The sequence below is a fragment of the Macaca thibetana genome, chromosome 8 (assembly GCF_024542745.1).
Source record: "Macaca thibetana thibetana isolate TM-01 chromosome 8, ASM2454274v1, whole genome shotgun sequence".
Classification (NCBI taxonomy): domain Eukaryota; kingdom Metazoa; phylum Chordata; class Mammalia; order Primates; family Cercopithecidae; genus Macaca; species Macaca thibetana.
This window is the reverse complement of record NC_065585.1, coordinates 3,758,550-3,776,629: the sequence shown is the minus strand read 5'-3', so window position 1 is coordinate 3,776,629 and position 18,080 is coordinate 3,758,550. Positions and strand designations below refer to the sequence as shown.

At 63.1% G+C, this 18,080-nt stretch overlaps 1 protein-coding gene across 5 annotated transcripts in view; it reads left to right on the top strand.

The window, feature by feature from the left end:
• Positions 1–15,748, top strand: part of PTP4A3 (protein tyrosine phosphatase 4A3) — a 44,355-nt gene extending 28,607 nt beyond the window's left edge. For 3 of the 5 annotated variants that reach the window (XM_050802391.1, XM_050802395.1, XM_050802393.1), the window contains exons 2-6: positions 6,262–7,210; positions 9,922–10,014; positions 11,835–11,965; positions 12,645–12,719; positions 15,184–15,748. In XM_050802391.1, the coding sequence (XP_050658348.1) occupies positions 7,106–7,210; positions 9,922–10,014; positions 11,835–11,965; positions 12,645–12,719; positions 15,184–15,301 (522 nt within the window). In that variant the 5' untranslated portion in view covers positions 6,262–7,105 and the 3' untranslated portion in view covers positions 15,302–15,748. Of the gene's footprint in view, positions 1–2,814; positions 2,965–6,261; positions 7,211–9,921; positions 10,015–11,834; positions 11,966–12,644; positions 12,720–15,183 lie in introns of those variants that run through there. The other 2 variants (XM_050802392.1, XM_050802394.1) reach the window with 2 other exon arrangements.
• Positions 15,749–18,080: the final 2,332 nt, after the last annotated feature.

Sequence of the window (18,080 nt, the reverse complement as noted above, 5' to 3'; positions counted from 1 at the left end):
CACTGGCCCAGGGTTACACAGGGAGTCGGGGTAGTAGCCTGATGTGAGACTCCAGGCATCAGGAGCATGCCTGCCTCCCTCCTGGCCAGTTCTTCCAGGAATCCTCCCCTGACCTCCCACCCTCCAGATCACCTGCCACCCTGGGGCTGCTTCTGCTCAGGGGCTTTCCTCCTGCTGGTCCCCGTCCCTGCAATGATTGCTCAGAAGCACCAGAGAGGGGGCCTGGGACGGACAGCTTGAGAGGCTGCCTGAAGGTGGAGGGCACAAGGGATGCTAAGGAGTAGTGAGGTCCCCATCACCAGAGGTGTGCAAGCTGGGGCTTAGGTGTGGCGTAGGTGACCTTTGAGGTTCCTCTAGACCTCAGGGGTCGAGATTCTGTGATGGGTTCTGGATGTTTCCCAGATCTGGACCTCTGCCCAGAACGTTGGGTCATTTGTTCCTTCTACAAACAAGTGGGAGCCCTCTTGGTGCCAGGGCCTGTGTGGGAGGTGGGGTGAAACTGAGGACCTCTCAACTCTCCTTCAGTTGGGATGCCTTCCCTGGGGCCTGGGACACTCTGCTCTAAAGGACACAGCAAGGGGAGAGGGGATGGGATGGGGTGGGGAGAGGGGATGGGATGGGGTGGGGAGAGGGGATGGGATGGGGTGGGGAGAGGGGATGGGATGGGGTGGGGAGAGGGGATGGGATGGGGTGGGGAGAGGGGATGGGGTGGGGAGAGGGGATGGGATGGGGTGGGGGCAGGGGCAGTGGCAGTGAGGGAGCTGGGCTCTTGGAGCTGCCGGGTGCAGGGGCCTGGAGGACTCTGGGAAGGCATCCTAGCGTATCAGGCATGGGCTTGGCCTGCTCGGGTCTACCCTTCTGGCCCCCCTAGCAATGGGCGGACTTGGGCTCGCTCTGGGAGGATTCCAGGAACGGCTCCTGCCTGGATATAAATAGACTTCTCCGAAAGGCCTGGGGCTGTGCCAGCTGCAGCAGGTGCCCCCCAGGCCTGGCCAGAGGGCCCCAGGCAAGGGGGTGGAGCCCGGGTGGGGGTGATGAGGATGCGGGGGTCCACCTTTGTAGCCCCAGAGGCATGATGGGCTCTGTCTGGTTGTAGCATCACAGAGCTTGATGGGAACTTTCACTCTGAGACCCTTTTATGGATAAGAAAACTGAGGCTGGGGTGGCAGGAGCAGCTTACCCCAGAGGTCCTCTCTCCTAGAGGGCTAGAGTTGGGATAAGCAGGGTCTCTGGGGGGCAGCAAGACCCAGCTCCAACTGTGGTTCCTCTGCCTTCTGGCTGTGTGACTCAGGAGGGTTGCTCAGCTTCTCTGAGCTGCTGTGGTTCGCCAGTGCAGTGTGGCAGGTGTTGGTGCCTTGCTCGGGGAATGCAGTGTCTAGCCTGGTATCCTTAGAAAGTGGCTGAGGTTGGAGAATGGTGGGGCAGAGTCCCTGCAGCTGACCCATTCCTGCCTTGGACCTTCACGGAGATGCTGCTGGAAGTGGTGAGCTGAGAGCACTGGGCAGGAGTCAGAGCCTAGTGTCTCCCTGTGGTGCTGGGTGCACCCATGTGGGTGGGTGTTCTTGCCAGGGAGCTCACACCCTTGGGGGTCTATGAGCTGGCAGGCAGGGCTACCTGGCTTGGTGCGCCCTTGGGTGGGGGCTCCCATGGGTCCCTTCAGACTGGGCACAGTCCTCCTGTCCTCGGCCCCTGGCCTGCTTGCCCACCTGGGGGTGGGAGGAGATGAGGGTTGCCAGCACAGCTGGGCCAGGCTGATGGTGATGCTGTCTGGAAGTGTGGGTGGGGAGAGCCTGGCAGGGGGAGAGTGGGTCATGCTCTCAGCAGGTTCCCTTGATGACCTCAGATTGCAGGGACCAGGTTGTTTGAGAGCTGCAAGCAAGGCCAGGCCTCCAGGGACCCTGTGCTGGGGGTGCCACCCATGCCCCTCCACCCTGCTCTGGGTGGCCAGGGCAGGCACAGAGTGGATCGTGATGCCAGCTGCACCCTTGGGGCTCATAGTCTGGGGAGCACATGAGTTCCTGGCACAATGCTCCCAGGAGGCAGAGCCAGGAGTCCCAGGGAGGCTTTTGCTTGAGAGGATCTGGGAGGGCTTCCTGGAGGAGGGGATGCCTCTTCGGAAGTGCCCAGCCTCGGAGTTTGTGGAGCCCTCTCCCTGGCTGAATCCTGCCTGCCGGTGTTACCTGAGTGTGTTCCTCGTTTCAGTGCCTCAGTTTCCTCACCAGTACGCTAGGGGAGACCAGCGTAGTAGCCACAGCTGGGTCGTGAGGATTAAGTGAGGGGACAGTAGTGTCTGGCACACGGTAGGTGCTGAGTTAAACACATGGAGAAGTGCCGGGGCTGTGGGCTGGTGAGTTGGGCAGGGGGTCTGAACAGGAGGGACTCGGGCGCCCTCCTCCTCAGGGTGCAGGACAGCACCTGCACAGCGGGGCCGCATTTACATTTCCAAAGCTGGGCGTGCTCCCTCCAGGCCTCCCCACCAGGAGCGCAGCCCGGCGGCTCCTGCCCTCAGGACCCCCAGCCCACAGCCCCGTGAAGGGGCCAGGGGGAGCTCCGAGGTTCTAGGGAGGGCAGGCAACGGGAGAGGGCGCTGGGCCGGCCGGCGGGAGGAAGGAGGGGTCCCGGGCTGCAGCGCCCCCGGCCCTCGCCGCGCCCCGCACTTCCCTTTCCTGGCCGGGCTTCCTCTTCCCCGCGCCCGCCCTGCGCGGCCCCTTTGTTTCCCGGGCAGGGCGCGGCTATATTTAGGCGGCAGGTGTGGGAGCCCTCGGCAGCCGGGTCGCCCGCCGGTCACGCCCCCCACGTGACGCCCGGGCACTATAAATAGCCGCAGGCGCCGGTGGCGGCAGCGCCTGGAGCCGGCTCCGCGGCGGAGGGGCGGCGCCCCGACCCGGGCCCAGCACCGTGGGCACCGCCCGGCCGGCGCGTATGGAGGCGGCAGGACGCCTGCGGCGCGGGTGAGCCTGGCAGGTGGGGACGCGGCGGACCCAGGCCTTCCGGGACCCCAGCCCCGCTGGGGAGGAGGTGGCGCCCTCCGGAGGGCTGGGCGGGAGCCCCGCTGGCGTCCAGGGAGGGGGCCGCGCCCCTTACCACGACCCCACCCGCGACTGGTCCCCCGGGACTCCCCGGAGCGCCCACCTCAGCCCTGACCGCGGCACAGCCTTACTTCTGAGACCCACTGAGCCCCGGGCCTCCAGACTCCTTCCCCAGTATCACAGGGGGGCCCTCTCTGAAGGGGGCTGGATTCAAACTTCTTAACCCGCTGTGCCATCGGGAAGGAGGGTGGTAGCCTCCCTGAACCTCGATTTCCTCTTCTGTACAGGGGCTCCGTGTCGTTCCTGCCTCCTAGACTTGAGGCAGAGAGAACATACTTAACTGGACGCCTGGTGTGGCCCTGGCTGAGAATGTCCCCTCTCCCTGGCTTGTTTCCTCGTCTGGCCAACAGGGACAAGGATGGACTCTTCCTTTAAGGGTCTTGAGAAATCGCTGAGGGCTCTGGGCCTGCTGGCCCGAGGAGGCTGAGCCGGATCTCGGGAAGGGTGCTGCAGGGCTTGGTAGCAGGAGGGAAGGAGGGGCCATGGCTGCCAGTGGGTCCCTGTGCTGTGGGCCACGGGCTTGGTGGGGGTGGTAGCGACTCACAACACACGGAGGCAGGGGCAACCTGTCCCCATTTTGCAGATGGGAAGCCTGAGGCTTTGGCTTCAGGGAGTTCTCAGTGCCCATCCCTGGGGATCCTTAACCCTTGCTCTCAGGGCCCTACCTGGTGACCTCAGTGGGGGCGTGCAGTTAGGGAGGGGTGTTCTCCCTTGGGGGACAGCCACCAGGCAGGGCAGAGCCACACAGTGGTGCCAGGGCATCATTGCTTTGCTTTCACCTGGGGCAGGAGTAGGGGCTCCAGGGTGCAGAGACAAGTGGGGTGTGTGGCAAGACCCCAGCCCAGCCTTGTCTAGCCTCTCCCTGGACCCCTGACCCCGTTCTAGCCTGGGTTGTGACCCCTGAGGTGGTTCAGAGCCTCCTCCCTTGCAGCAGCCTGCAGCCCTGTGGACCTGTCCAGGGCCACTAGGCAGCAGGGCCAGGCCACGTGCTGTTGCCTGTGGGGTCTTCCCAGGTCCTTGGCAGCTGTGGGCGTGAGGGGTTGGTCAGCCCCTCAGGGAGAGGCCCAATGCTGTGGCTTCTCCAGCGCTTTTCCTCCTTTCTTTCTGTAAACATGAACTCGGCTCCCGCGCACAGGGACGTCCTGCCGTCCCAGGAGGGACCCAGGTGTTTGTGTGCTGTTAGCACGTGGTGGCTTCCCTCACCCACACTCAGAGCCTGTGCTCCCTCCAGCTGGGCAGGGTGGGGGCTGGCGGGACCAGGGGCAGGATCCTTGTCTCCACCTTTACCTCCTGCTAGAGGTCCCACCCCACCATCCGTTTTTTTTTTTTTTTTTTTTTTTTTTTTTTTTTTTTTTTTTTTTTTTTTTTTCACGTTTTTTTTTTTTTTTTTTTTTTTTTTTTTGAGGCGGGGTTTTGCTCTTGTTGCCCAGGCTAGAGCGCAATGGCGCGATCTCGGCTCACTGCAACCTCTGCCTCCTGGGTTCAAGCGATTCTCCTGCCTCAGCCTCCCGAGTAGCTGGGATTACAGGCATGCACCACCACGCCTGGCTAATTTTTTTTATTTTTGTTTTTAGTAGAGATGGGGTTTCTCCGTGTTGGTCAGGCTGGTCTCGAACTCCCGACCTCAGGTCATCTGCCTGCCTCAGCCTCCCAAAGTGCTGGGATTACAGGCATGAGCCACTGCACCCACCATCTGTTTTAACCTTCCCAGAACCACGCAATGGACAGATCCTGAGGTGTGGCGCTTGCTCGGAGCCTGTGAGCACTGGCTGCCACCGAGGGTGTGGAGGGCAAGCAAGGAGGAGCCCATGGTCCCATGCAGCCACCCTCCGAGTCCAGGGACCCAGGCCTCAAGCCCTCCCTGCGCCTGGGCTGAGACTCCAAGGGCCCAGCCTGCCTGGTGGGCAGCTGGGAAGGGGGTGCTGGGGCTGGGGCAGGGGCACAGGTGAGAGGGGGTGGGTTGGGGAATGGAGGGCTCTGCTGGACAAGGGACCCTGAAGTGCCTTTCCTTGGGTGGTAGACAGTAGTGACAGGGCCGGGATTGGGTTGAGTCTAGGGGGCTGGAGAGTCTGCTAACAGCTGGGTCACAGCCGGAGGGAGCTTGGGTCACTTGTGTGGCCCCTCGTTGTGCTAATGGGGTAACAAAGAGGCTGGCACCTTGTACAAGGTCTCCCAGCCTTTCCGTAGAGAGGGAAGGAGGCTGCGTGCTCCTGGAACCCCCTTGCCCGGGAGCTTTGGGGTTGTGAGACCCAGAGAGGGAGAGAGGCAGGCGTGGAGGTGCTTCAGGTTACTGTGGCCCACCTGCACCCTCCCTCTTCAGGGCCCTGTTACGGTGTGAAGCCACTCCTGGCCACCTGTGCTGTCACCACCTTGGCATGTGTGCCTGATGGCTGGCCTATTGGTGTGGTCTGTCCCCGCCTCCGCAAGCTCCTGGAGGGGCAGAGCTGGCCTGTTTATCCCCTGAGCCTGGCTGAGCCCTGTGTGAGCAGCAGAAACACAGTGGCAGGGGGACACTGATGGGCAGGGGGACACTGGTGGGCAGGGGGCTACTGACAGGCAGGAGACTCTGCAGAAAGCAAGAGGCAATTAGGGTGGCCCACGGCCGCGTGTGGGGCCAGGTCCCTCACCTCCCTGACTGGCAGCACTGACTGAGTGCCTGGGCCCCGTTCCCTGAGGATGGGCCACCCAGAGAGACCTGGGCTCAGATGTTCGCAGTAGCCAAGAATCGGAAGAGGAGAGGGCAGCTGTCCTGGGGTGGGGTTTCCACAGATCACGGCAGGTGGGCAGGGGCCAGGCTCAGGCTTCTTAGGGGAACTCGGCCTGTGTCCCCACAGAGGGACCCATTGTCTGTGTGCTGGGTTCATCATGTCCTCGGGGGTGTGTATGTCCCTGAAATCCCTGTCCCCCTCTGTCCTCCGTCATGCCCTGCTGGCTGTGTGGTGGCTGCCCTATGGCCTTCAGGCGCTGGGTCAGTCCTGGCAGGAGCCGTGCTTCCTCGTGCTCCCACATAAGGAAACAGACCTAAGAGGGTCATTCACTCAGCATGGTCAGGAGGAGCGCTCTGGGAGAGGTGTTGCCTGTGACTGCGGGCTCAGGGCAGGCATGAACCCCTCGTGGGAGGTAGGGCCCGCTGTGACCCCTTTCTATTCATTTTCTTCATCTGCGCCCCCAGATGCTGTGTGCTGCGGACCCACCTGGGGTTCATGGAGTGGGCCACGGGGCCCAGCCCTGAGCACTGCTGTACCCAGGCTCGCCGTGCCTGCTGCTAAGGAGTCCCCGCGCTGCTGGCTCTCACCATTGCCCTCGCCTGCCGATGGCCTCTGCTGCCCAGCCTGGGGCCAGCTCTACCGCCTGAGCCCCCTGCCCCCCTTCAGGACTCACCGTACCCCGATGGGGTAACGTGACAGAGGCCCCGCACGTCAGAGGCCGCTGTCCCCACGGCCGCTGCCCGTGACCCCTGGCCCAAGGCTGCTGGAGTTGGTTCAGTTCAAGTTCATTCTTCCTTTGGCCCTTGGGGGCTTGGGGCCCACCTCTGAGTGAAGGGGGCTGTCTGCCCAGCCACCGATGTGGAGAGGGCGCCCCCAGCGTGGGGTCCAGCTCTGGACACTGCTTGGCGGCCGGATTCTCTTTGGGCTTTTAAGTTTTCTTTGCTGAGCTTTTTTTGGTTGTTCTTTTTATTTTTTGCCTCTTTATGACTATCCAGCTGTGAGAGACAGGAGTTTGGAGTTGCCTGCTTTACTTTGGGCGGGGAGGGGGCTGTTTTTTCTCTTTTCTTTTTTAAGACTTGGGTTTTCTTTTTTAATTATCCAAACACTGGGCAGCTTCCTCCCCCACGCCTAAGTATTTGCACAATATTTGTGCGGGGTATGGGGGTGGGTTTTTAAATCTCGCTTTTCTTGGACAAGCACAGGGATCTTGTTCTCCTCATTTTTGGGGGGTACGTGGGGACTTCTCAGGACGTGTCCCCAGCCTTCTGTGCAGCCCCTTCTGCCCTGCCGGGCCTGTCGGGAGGCGCCATGGCTCGGATGAACCGCCCGGCCCCGGTGGAGGTGAGCTACAAACACATGCGCTTCCTCATCACCCACAACCCCACCAACGCCACGCTCAGCACCTTCATCGAGGTGAGTGGAGACGGAGCTGTGGCAGGCAGGGGGCCCAGGTATCTGGGAAGCCCGGCTGAGCTGCCTGAGGCCTCCCGAGAGGGGTCCCCAGCCCCCGCTGGCCAGACAGGGCTCACAGCCTTGAAGCAAAGCCCAGTCCCCGTTGCAGGATCCTGGAGGAGGGACATGGGGGTATCCTGGGGGTCGGGGGTGAGGGTGTTGGGGGATCAACTGGGTCCCCTGGGAGGCCTGCAGGGGGCTGGCATGTGATAGGAGGGACTCCATGCCATGTGGATAGAGGCAGGGGGTGAGGCGGGGGGATACATGGGCCAGGCTCTGCGTGCTCAGCCGTGGCCTGGGCTGAGGCCCTCCCCAGCCCTTTGCTGTCCTTTTGACCTCTGTGCATAGGCTGAGCGGGCAGGAGGTGCCCTGGTATGAGAAGTGGCTGCTTAATGGGGAAACAGGCAGATGGGGGACAAGTATGCAGGGCGGCTCCATGGCTAGCCCAGGCTTCCACACGCTGCTGGGCTCTGGGTGAGACCTCAGGTTAGACAAGGCTGGACAGGGGGCTTCAGGGCCCAGATCTCTATATGAGGAGGGACTGAGCAAAGGTCAGCACTGGCCACAGGAGGGAGGGACCGCTGTGCCCTGGAGAGCCAGCAGAGATGCCTGCCACTGGCAACCCTGGCAGATGGGACCAGATGCATTTACAGAAGCTATCTTGGGAGTGGAGTCTGGAGAGACCTGTGTGGCCTCCTAGAGGAGCCTGGTCTCTGCAGAGTGCCCTGCTGTTTGCAGGCCTGGGGCCATTTGCAGAGTCTGCAGCGGTGTGTGGGGCCGTTGACAGCCTCTGACTGTGCCAGCTGTGTCAGAGGCTGCAGCTGTGTGCAGGGTCATTTATGACTGAGTCCTTTGCCCTGTGACATGAGATAAGCCATCATGGTCTTGTCATAATGAAACGGGGATTTGGGCATGAGAGGGTATTGAGAACTGTAGAGCAGCAGGACGCATTGGGCACCCTGCCATCAGGGAGCTTGGACCCTGGACACTGAGCCAGGTGCCCTAAAGAAGATGGCTGTCCCTCTCACAGCTGAGACCCTTGAGATAACAGCAGGATGTACAAGAAAGATTGGCGAGAACATCATGATGAGTGGCCAGGGTCAGTCCTCAGAATATGACTGGGATCAGGGTTAAGCCTGTAACCAAGGTCAGGTCTCAGTGTGTGACCAAGGTTGGGACTCTGTGTGTCCAGGATCAGCACTCAGTATGTGACCAAGGTTGGGGCTCAGTGTTTGACCAGGATCAGTGCTCATGTGTGACCAGGGTCAGGGTTTGGTGTGTGTCTGGGATCAGGGCTCACTATGTGACCAGGATCGAGGCTCAGTGCGTGTCCAGGATCAGGGCTCAGTGTGTGACCAGGATTAGAGCTTAGTAGGTCAGCAGGGTTAGGGAGGGCTCAGCCTGTGACCAGGGTTAAGGCTTAGTCCAGGATCAGGGCTCAGTGTGTGACCAAGATCAAGGCTCAGTATGTGACCAGGATCAGGGCTCAGTATGTCACCAGGGTTGGGGCTCAGCATGTGACCAGGATGAAGGCTCACAGGTGTGTGACTGTCAAGGCTCAGGATGTGACCAGGATCAGGGCTCAGTGTGTGACCAGGATCAGGAAGGGCTCAACCTGTGACCAGGGCCAGGACTGAGTCCTGGGCTGGGTGGCCATTCCCTCTGCTGAGGGTGCAGAGGGCCTCTGAGGTACCCCACGGCCAGAGAGCCCAGCACCCCGCCTGCTCCCTGCATTCTCAGATAGTTGGGTACTGGCCTCTCTGTGTTCTAGGTACCCGTCCCGTGACCAGCAAGACCCAGCAGCTGATTCCTCACCCCTCCCAAAATAGCCGTGAGAGCAGGTGGGGTGGGAACAGCCCTCACACGTGACCCCCGTGAAGTGGATCCCCCGCAGTGGGGGTATAAATATCGGCCTGGCTGTGAACTACCACGACCTTTTCCCTGGTCGTGTGGGGCTTCCCTGGTGGCGTGCAGGGCCCAGCTCCCTCCTGGCCGCCATCTGAGTGGTGCCCACCCTCCCTGCTCTGAGGTGCCCCAGCTGACGCCCGCCCCTCTTAGACCCCAAAGTCCCCCTGGACTGGACCCATCCCTGTGGCTCAGCTGGGGTCGCTGCTCAGATGCAGGGGCTCACATGTGGACTGGGGGGTCCAGTTCCTGCTGTGGGGACCCAGTAGCTTTTCTGGAAGAAATGTCCTTGCTGGTAGATGTGGGGTCCTGAGCACCCCAGAGGAGGGAGTGGTGTGCTGGGGAGCTGGGGTCCCAGCTGCCGGTGACCATGAATGTAGGTGGAGACACCTTTGCCTTTGCTGGGTGGCCCAAGGGACCTGGGACAGGCTCTTTCACACCCAGACACCACCTTGACCAGTCGCAGAGCCCGAAGTCCACTCTTGGTGGGCGTCACTGCATCAGGGTCTGCCTGGCTGGAGGGTGACATGCCCTTCCCTGGGGGCTTCAGGGACCATGCCCCTGCCCCAGGGGACTGAGGGGACAGGATTCCACCCCGAGAGGTCTGAGGGGACAGGGCTCCACCCTGAAGGGTCTGAAGGGACATGTCCAAGTCCTGGGTGACGGTGGGGGACACAGCTGTGCCCTGGGAGCCCTGGTGAGTGGGTCCTGCTCCCTGAGCACTGCAGCCCCAGCCCAGCCCTGCCTCCTCCGTCCTCCCCCCTCAGGACCTGAAGAAGTATGGGGCCACCACCGTGGTGCGCGTGTGTGAAGTGACCTATGACAAAACGCCACTGGAGAAGGACGGCATCACAGTTGTGGTGAGGCGCGCGTCACGGGGACCCTGGCCACGGGGACCCTCGTGGCTGCTGCCACCGGGGGAGGGTGGGGCGGGGGGCTCTGGGCCTGCACAGAGGGTTTGGTGCCCCTCCTGTGGCAGCCCTGGACATGTTTGTGCCGGGCCACGTGTGTGTCTGGGTACGTCAAGGGAAGGCCAGGGTGTTGGGCCTTGTGACCTCAAGAAATTCACCCTTGTGTACCCCATCTTTCTGTCTCTAGATCGGGCCAGCCTGGCTCGCCAGGCAGGGGTGGCTGGCACATGCTTGGTGCATGGGCCAAGGTGGGGGTTGGGCTCCTCCGCCTGTCTCAGACCCTCCTCCCGTCCTGTCTTGGGTCCATCTCAGCCTCTGCCCGGGTGGCTGCGGCCCTGTTGCCAGGCAGCAGGTTCCTGGGGAGGACCCTTGGGCAGTTTCCTTGGCTCCTTTGGCCCTGGGGACCCAGGTCTGGGCGGGGTGTGGGGCGGTTCTGCTGCCGTATCCTTGGGGGATGGGCCACAGCAGCTGCAGGCCCAGAGCCGGCCCCAGGGCAGGGGGGCCCACCCCCGGCCCGGTAGACGACTGCCCCCTGGTGCAGGCTCGCCCAGCTGCATCCGGGCCTGTCTCCTCAGTGCGAAGCTTGAGTGACCCCTCAGTCACTGCTTTTCATCCCAGGACTCTGCTTTTGGCTGTGGTTGCTGTTTCATAACCTCAGCTTGGCGGTTTGGAGTGGTGGCAGTGCTGGCGCTTTGGGGTCAGATAGGCCTTGGGCTGCGTCCCGCCTCTGCCCTCCCCAGCCTTGTGACACTGCAGGTCACTCCGAGCCTTGGGTTCCTCAGCTCAAAGCGGGGCTGCTTGGAAGAATGGGAGGTGAAGGCGTGTCCCCGCTTCTCGCGTGGGGTGCACCCACACCCTCCTTCCTCTTCCACAGCAGCGGGAGGGATTGGGGTCAGACGTAAGTAGCCGTGCAGACCACTTGTCTCTAGGAGTTGCCCTGCCTGGAGGCTGGGGAGGGGTGAGATGCCCCCAAAGGCTGCGTGTCTGCTCAGTGGGCCCAGCGGGCTCTCCCTGGCACCAGACAGCCTCAGGCCTGGCACAGTCCCGCGGCCCTGCACGAACTCTTTCCCAAGACTGAAACGTGTCCATTCCCACCGCAGCGCTCTGGCCCGGGCCCTCCCCTGGGAAGACTCACTTGCCCACCGATCCAGGGCGCTGGGGAACAGGACAATGGGAAGCACAGGTCATCTTCTAAGACCAAATTAACCCCCAGGAACAATGGGCCGGGGTCCCAGTGGAACCACCTGTTTCGAGTGCCCTTGGAAACATGGGTCCTGTCTCGCCCCATAACCCTGTCTTCAGTCCTTCCTGGCACCTGGGCTGTGTGTGGCACGTGCCAGCCGTCTTTGCATGCCACCACAGGGGACTAGACCTCTTGCACCAGCCGACCCAAAACCTGTCAGGCTGCCGCCGGCACACAGGCGTGAGGGATTGTGACCCCAGAACTGGAGCTCGGGCTGACAGGTGTGGGGATTGGATTTGTGTGACTCTGGACGAGGCTCCAGTCAGAAAGGGGTGGGGTGGTCTAGGAAGGCTTCCTGGAGGAGGGGACAGCTGCAGTGTACAGGGAATGATGAGTCTAAAGCACCCACCATGGGGTGCCCATGGCCAAACTGTACGCCTCCTGTGTGCCCTCTGGATCTGCTGCCCCCACCCTAGTGGGCTCCTGGCACCCTCTGCCTCTCAGAGCTCCCTGTTCTCGCCTGAGCCCCAGGGCCACCTCTCCACTCTCCCGCAGCTGGGGGTCCTCATGTCGCTTCCCTTCGCAGGACTGGCCGTTTGACGACGGGGCGCCCCCGCCCGGCAAGGTAGTGGAAGACTGGCTGAGCCTGGTGAAGGCCAAGTTCTGTGAGGCCCCCGGCAGCTGCGTGGCTGTGCACTGCGTGGCGGGCCTGGGCCGGTGAGTGTCGGGGCAGGGTGGGGCTCGCCGTGTCAGGTGGTTGGGCATCTCGTGGTCTGATAGCCTCGCTTTTGGATGTGGGTCTTGAACACACGTCCATGCGACCTTCCCAGGAGGCCCGTGCCCCAAGTACTGGGGCGCCCAGACTGGTCCTCTCCCAGCATCACAGAGAGGAAGTGCTTCCCAAAGTCTAACCCAACTTCTTCCTGCTGTGGTTGTAACCATCCTGACATCTTGTTCAGGAAAGGGCTGTCGTCCCCCTCTCCAGACCCAAAGATCCACCCCTGCACAGCTGGGGCCTCAGACCCCTGCTGGGAGAACGGGAGGAAGAATGGCAGCTGGGATCAAATGAAATGACCAGTGGGACAACCCCATCCGCAGAGGGAAGCCTAGGCGAGCAGGGTTGATAGCAGGCACGGATCCAGCTCTTAGCACTTCACCCGGGAGCCCTTATTTAACCCTCCCCCAGCAGATCGCAGAGAGGTTGCCTAGGAGGAAGCCAGGATTTGGACCCAGTGCTCAGGCTGGGCTCTGAGGCTGTGGCCTCCATGGGGGAGCTTCAGGCAGCAGGGAGTCTGGACCCCTAGGGCCCCCGTGCCCTGCGTCTTCAGCAGGTGCCCTGCCAAGGGGACAGGGGTGCGCAGGCTCCGAAGACCCCGGCCCTTCTGTTTGCCCCCAGGGCTCCAGTCCTTGTGGCGCTGGCCCTCATCGAGAGTGGGATGAAGTACGAGGACGCCATCCAGTTCATCCGCCAGTGAGTGGCTGAGGTGGCGGGGTGGGCTGTGAGCGCTGGGGGAGGGGAGATCTGGCTGCCCACGAAGGGTGTTGGTGTTGACTGTGTGGTTCTGTTGCCCTGAGGCTGCGTCGCTCAGCACAAGCTGGGACTTGCTGCAGAAACGGGGAAACCCGAGGTGTTTCTAATGGGTGGGGACAGCAGCCCCTGAGGGACCATGTAGCCACGCAGGGACACTGCGAGGCCACTCGCCATGCCGTCCTGCCCGCCCTCCACAGACGGAGCTCCTTCCTTCCCAGCCATCCTGACGGGGGTGGAAGAACCCTCAGCCAGCTGGTTCAGTCCCTCCATGAAAAACAAGAGCCTGAAACCCCATACCACACCGTGTCCGCCCCTAGGGACGCTCACACTGGGCTAGTGTCTCAGAGCTGCTCTGAGTCCGGCTGCTCACCACCCCTCCCCTCAACCCTGAGCTCTCCAGCTCAGCCCCTCCCCGCCCTCCTTGGAGGCTTCCAGTCCAGCTTGCCTGCCCCATCCCTGTCACTTGGTGGCCTCCCTGGGGAAGGCTGCCATCTGCCCACTGCCCAGGGGGTCCTGGGGGAGTCTGGCCGGGACAGCAGGGCCAACTCTGGAGGAACGGATGCGGCGCCTGAAGCCTGCCCCTGCCCAGCCCACCATGTGCGTGCCCATGAGTGCCACACACCCGTGCTACTTGGACAGGCTTGGCTAGCGAGGCCATCTCTTCCTCCCAGAGGCAGGCTTGTTCCCGGCCATACTGGCTGGCCAGCCCTGCGGGTCCGTGCAAGAGCGTGGCCAGCCCTGCGGGTCCGTGCAAGAGCGTGGCCAGCCCTGCGGGTCCGTGCAAGAGCGTGGCCAGCCCTGCGGGTCCGTGCAAGAGCGTGGCCTGCCCTGCGGGTCCGTGCAAGAGCGTGGCCAGCCCTGCGGGTCCGTGCAAGAGCGTGGCCAGCCCTGCGGGTCCGTGCAGGAGCGTGGCCTGCCCTGCGGGTCCGTGCGGGAGCGTGGCCTGCCCTGCGGGTCTGTGCGGGAGCGTGGCCTGCCCTGTGGGTCTGTGCGGGAGCGTGGCCTGCCTTGTGGGTCTGTGTGGGAGCGTGGCCTGCAGGTGCTCAGGTCTCCTTGGGGGCCCTGGGATGTGCACGCTCACACACAGACACGCATGGGGGTCATGCAGGCACACACATAAGTACACGTGTGCACACACAGACCCAGACATATGCAGGCACACACGTACAGGCAGGTGTGTGAACACAGGCACATACAGACAAGTGGGTGCACACGTAGACACACATGGATGCACTCAGGCACGTACACACGTGTGCACTCATACATGACATGCATTTTCACACATGCGGGTGCACACAGGCGAGCACGTTCCCTGGGGCCTCTCCTGACCCCACGTCTCACCGAGCCAGGGCTTGTCTCTCCCTTGTGGTTTTTGCTGTGTGGCTCCCTGCACCTGAAGCTGCGCTGGTCAGGACAGGTTGGGCGGTGCTGCAGAAATGGCCAGGCCCAGAACAGCATGGGTGTTTCTTGCCCCTGTTGCGTGTCTGTGGGTGGGGGCCCTACGCGGAGGCCTGGCTGAGGGCTGCGCCTTCCCCAGCATGCCGGTGGCTGGGCAGAGGAAGCGAGCATGGTGGAGCCACACGGGGTGCCTGCAGCTTTGCTGGACAGAGACTCCTTGCGCTACTTCCGCTCCCACTTCCTTGGCCAGGGCCAGCCCGTGGGCACGCCTGAGGCCATGGCAGGTGAGGATGGATGAGTCTCCAGAGGTGCTGGGTGGGCAGCCCCAGGCCCCGGACGCCTGTCACCTCAGGGTCTCTCAGGTGTGGCTGCAACATCCTCTCCTCCAGGAAGTCTTCCTGTCCACCCCAGCCCAGGTACCTGTGGTCAAGGACCAGGTGGCAGGGACAGGGTGAGCACGTAGCCCAGGTCCCCGCTGTAAGGACCAGGTGGCAGGGGCAGGGTGCGCACACAGCCCAGGTCCCCGCTATAAGGACCAGGTGGCAGGGATGGTGGGGACAGGGTGAGCACGCAACCGAGGTCCCTGCTGTAAGTGAAGGTCGTGTAGCTGGGCTGGAATTCTGGGCTCAGCCCCTCCCTTACTCACAGGCCCCCCCTTCCTGGATGGTAGAGGTGCCCAGACACCACCCTTGTTGCCTGCTCATGGCCTTGGGGTGGGTCCTACCCATCTGGGGAAGCCTGGGGGCCGTAGGGAGCCCAGAGTCAGCCTGGAGGAGGTGGCGCTTTGGTGAGTTTGGAAGGCAAGCAGGGGTAAGCTGCAGGAGGCCAGGAAAGGGTGACTGTGACTCTGGGAGCAGCTGTGGCAAGGCCCTGGGATGGGAGGGGCTTGGCCAGCCGCAAGGCCTTACTCCAGCTCACTGCACTCTCAGCTTCCAGCTCCCTGGGACAGGTGAGGTGGCCGAGCCAGGGCCTTGGATGAACCCTGTCCCTGTCCCCCTCTTCCCAGGAAGCGCCGTGGAGCCATCAACAGCAAGCAGCTCACCTATCTGGAGAAATACCGGCCCAAACAGAGGCTGCGGTTCAAAGACCCACACACGCACAAGACCCGCTGCTGTGTCATGTAGCTCAGGACGTTGACCGGGCCTGGTGGCCCTGCCCAGCCCTGCTCTGCCCAGCCCAGCAGGGGCTCCAGGCCTTGGCTGGCCCCACATCGCCTTTTCCTCCCCGACGCCTCCGCGCACTTGTGTCCGAGGAGGCCCCTGGCCCGTGTGGCCTCCGGGCCTTCTCCTGTCTCTGCCGCTCCCTCTGGCAGCGCTGGCCGTGGCTCTGTCTTTCCGAGGTGGGTCGGGCGCCCTCTTCCCTGGACCCCCGCCCGCCCCCTCCCACACCAGCCCAGGCCGGTCTCCTCTGGCCTGTTTGTTGCAGGGCGGGGGTACATTTTGTAACCACTGGGCCCCCCCAGCCCATCTTCTGCGACCCCTTGCCCTGACCTGTTCTCGGCACCTTAAATTATTAGACCCCAGGGCAGTCAGGTGTTCTGGACACTCGAAGGCAATAAATCAGGAGCCGTGGCGTGGCCGTGTGTGTGTGGAGTGGGCTGAGGCGTCAGGCGGGGCGGGCCGGTGGCCTGGGGGCCCCCGCAGGGCTCAGGAGGCCACTGTCGGGATGCTGGGCCGCTGCCCAGAATGGGGCTCCCGCGCGCTCCTACGCTGCCCTCTGGTGGCCGCTCTGGGTCCCTGCACCCCGACCCAGGGGCCGGCCTGCCTTGTCTCGAAAACCCAGGCGGGAGCCCTGCTTTGGGCGGGGTGGCCGTGTTGACGGTTCTCGGGACTGTGACATTAGAAGGCGAGGTGGGTCACCAGCATTGTCCTCTGCAGGATGGGCTGGGATTCATTTGGCAGTTCCTCAGGGCCTGTGTCCGGCGGGTTGGTCCCTGTCCTGCCCCAACCAGGTGTCCACATTTCAGGCTCCGAGGCGCAGAGAAGGGTGCAGGTGGTGGCTCAGGTGGAGGAAGGCTCCATCCATCAGCCCGGGGAGGGAGGGTACCTCCTGGGCACCTGGGGCTGGATGTGAGAGGCCTGGACCGGGGCCTGCTGGAGGGCGTGGACTGGATGCTCGTGTGTTCCTGGGTGCTGTGTCTGTGTTGGTGGCTGGCCCCACCCTAGGCCAGGGTGCACGGCGGGCATGGCCCCCGCTGGGAGGAAGGTGGGCCTGGGGCTGGCCCCACCCTAGGCCAGGGTGCACAGCGGGCATGGCCCCCGCGGGGAGGAAGGTGGGCCTGGGGCTGGCCCCACCCTAGGCCAGGGTGCACGGAGGGCATGGCCCCCGCTGGGAGGAAGGTGGGCCTGGGGCTGGCCCCACCCTAGGCCAGGGTGCACGGCGGGCATGGCCCCCGCTGGGAGGAAGGTGGGCCTGGGGCTGGCCCCAGGGTTTGGAGAGCCTAGGAGTGGTCTCTGTCCTGGGGCCCCAGGAGGTTCCAGCAAGAAGCAATTGGGGCAGGTCTGGAGGAGGTCAGTGGATAAGATGGGGAGATGTGGAAACCCCAAAAGCCCTTTCTCAAGCAGCCCTGCCTCCAAGACTGACACATGGCTAAGGGGGCCACAGACCTGGCTCCTGTGTGGAGAAAGGGCAACAGCTGTCCCGGATGGTTACTCTCTCCTTTCCTCAAACACATTTGGAACTCAAGTAAATCTGATGCGTGTTGGGTGAAGTTTGCTGTATTTTTTCAATCTACCAGCCAAGTTTTGGGGTCACCTCTGCTGGCCCTGTGTAGCCATGTCCCTGCCCCAAGAGGCTCACAGTCTAGGAGAGTTGCGGGGAAGACAGGCTGGTAAGCCTCCCAGTTACAGCTAGGGGTGTTCCACCTCGGGGGGTGGCGGGGAGCGGGGGCATGGAGGCGGGGCCTTGGGATACTCCACCTTGGGGGCCTGGGAGACAGGATGCATGGAGGCGGGGCCTTGGTGTGCTCCTCCTCAGGGGTACGGGGGAATAGGGGGCATGGAGGTGGGGCCTTGGGGTGCTCTTCCTTGGGGGGCAGGGGGAATGGGGGCATGGAGGTGGGGCCTTGGGGTGCTCTACCTTGGTGGGGGGCAGGGTTACAGGGGGTGTGGAGGAGGGGCCTGGGGGGCACAGTGCAGAGTACCAGGCTGGGAGGTGGGGGAGATGCTCCATGTGGAAGGACCGCCTGAGCTGAGTGTGGAGTGGGGTCAGCACTGGCCAGGAGGGGAAAGGGGGTGCAGTCTGGATCATCCCATGGGTGGGATGGTGGCTGGCCTGGCAGAATCCCGAGACAGAGGCAGCATGGGATGAGAGCCCAGGCAGAGCCCTGCAGGGAGGGGCTCTCCAGGAGCTGCGTGGACCCCAGGCCAGGTGGAAACCCAGGCCGAGGTGGAAGGTTGGGCAGGTAGGTTCCCTGGTGGCTCTCTGGGAGTCCAGGGTACCTGCCTCTGGACTCATCCCTCCAAGGGTCTTGGGAGAAAGGTCTTACTGCCCATTTTACAGATGGAACAGCTGAGGCTCAGAGAGCCAAGGCTCCTGCCTCAGGCCACAGTGTGTCCAGGGTGGGCCTGGCTGGTTCTGCTGCTAACCCTGAATGGACTGAGAAGGATGTTGATGGGGGTGGAGGGAGACATTGGGGTCCCGACTGAGGGAACTCCGTCCTACCATCAGCCCCCAGCCACTGTGGCGCATCAAGCTGGAGACAGACTGAAGATTGAGCAGCCACCCTGGGCGGAACCTGCCCTCGATTCGAGGGCCCGCCCAGCCCCCAGGACCCTGGGACCCCGGCAGGCTGTGGCTTGGGCTCAGGCCCCAATCAAGGGGACCCTGCCTCCAGGAGTGGACGGGCGTCCACCTGCAGGGCGCTTCATGGACTTCACAGCTTGTCTCTGTCCCCGGGGCCTG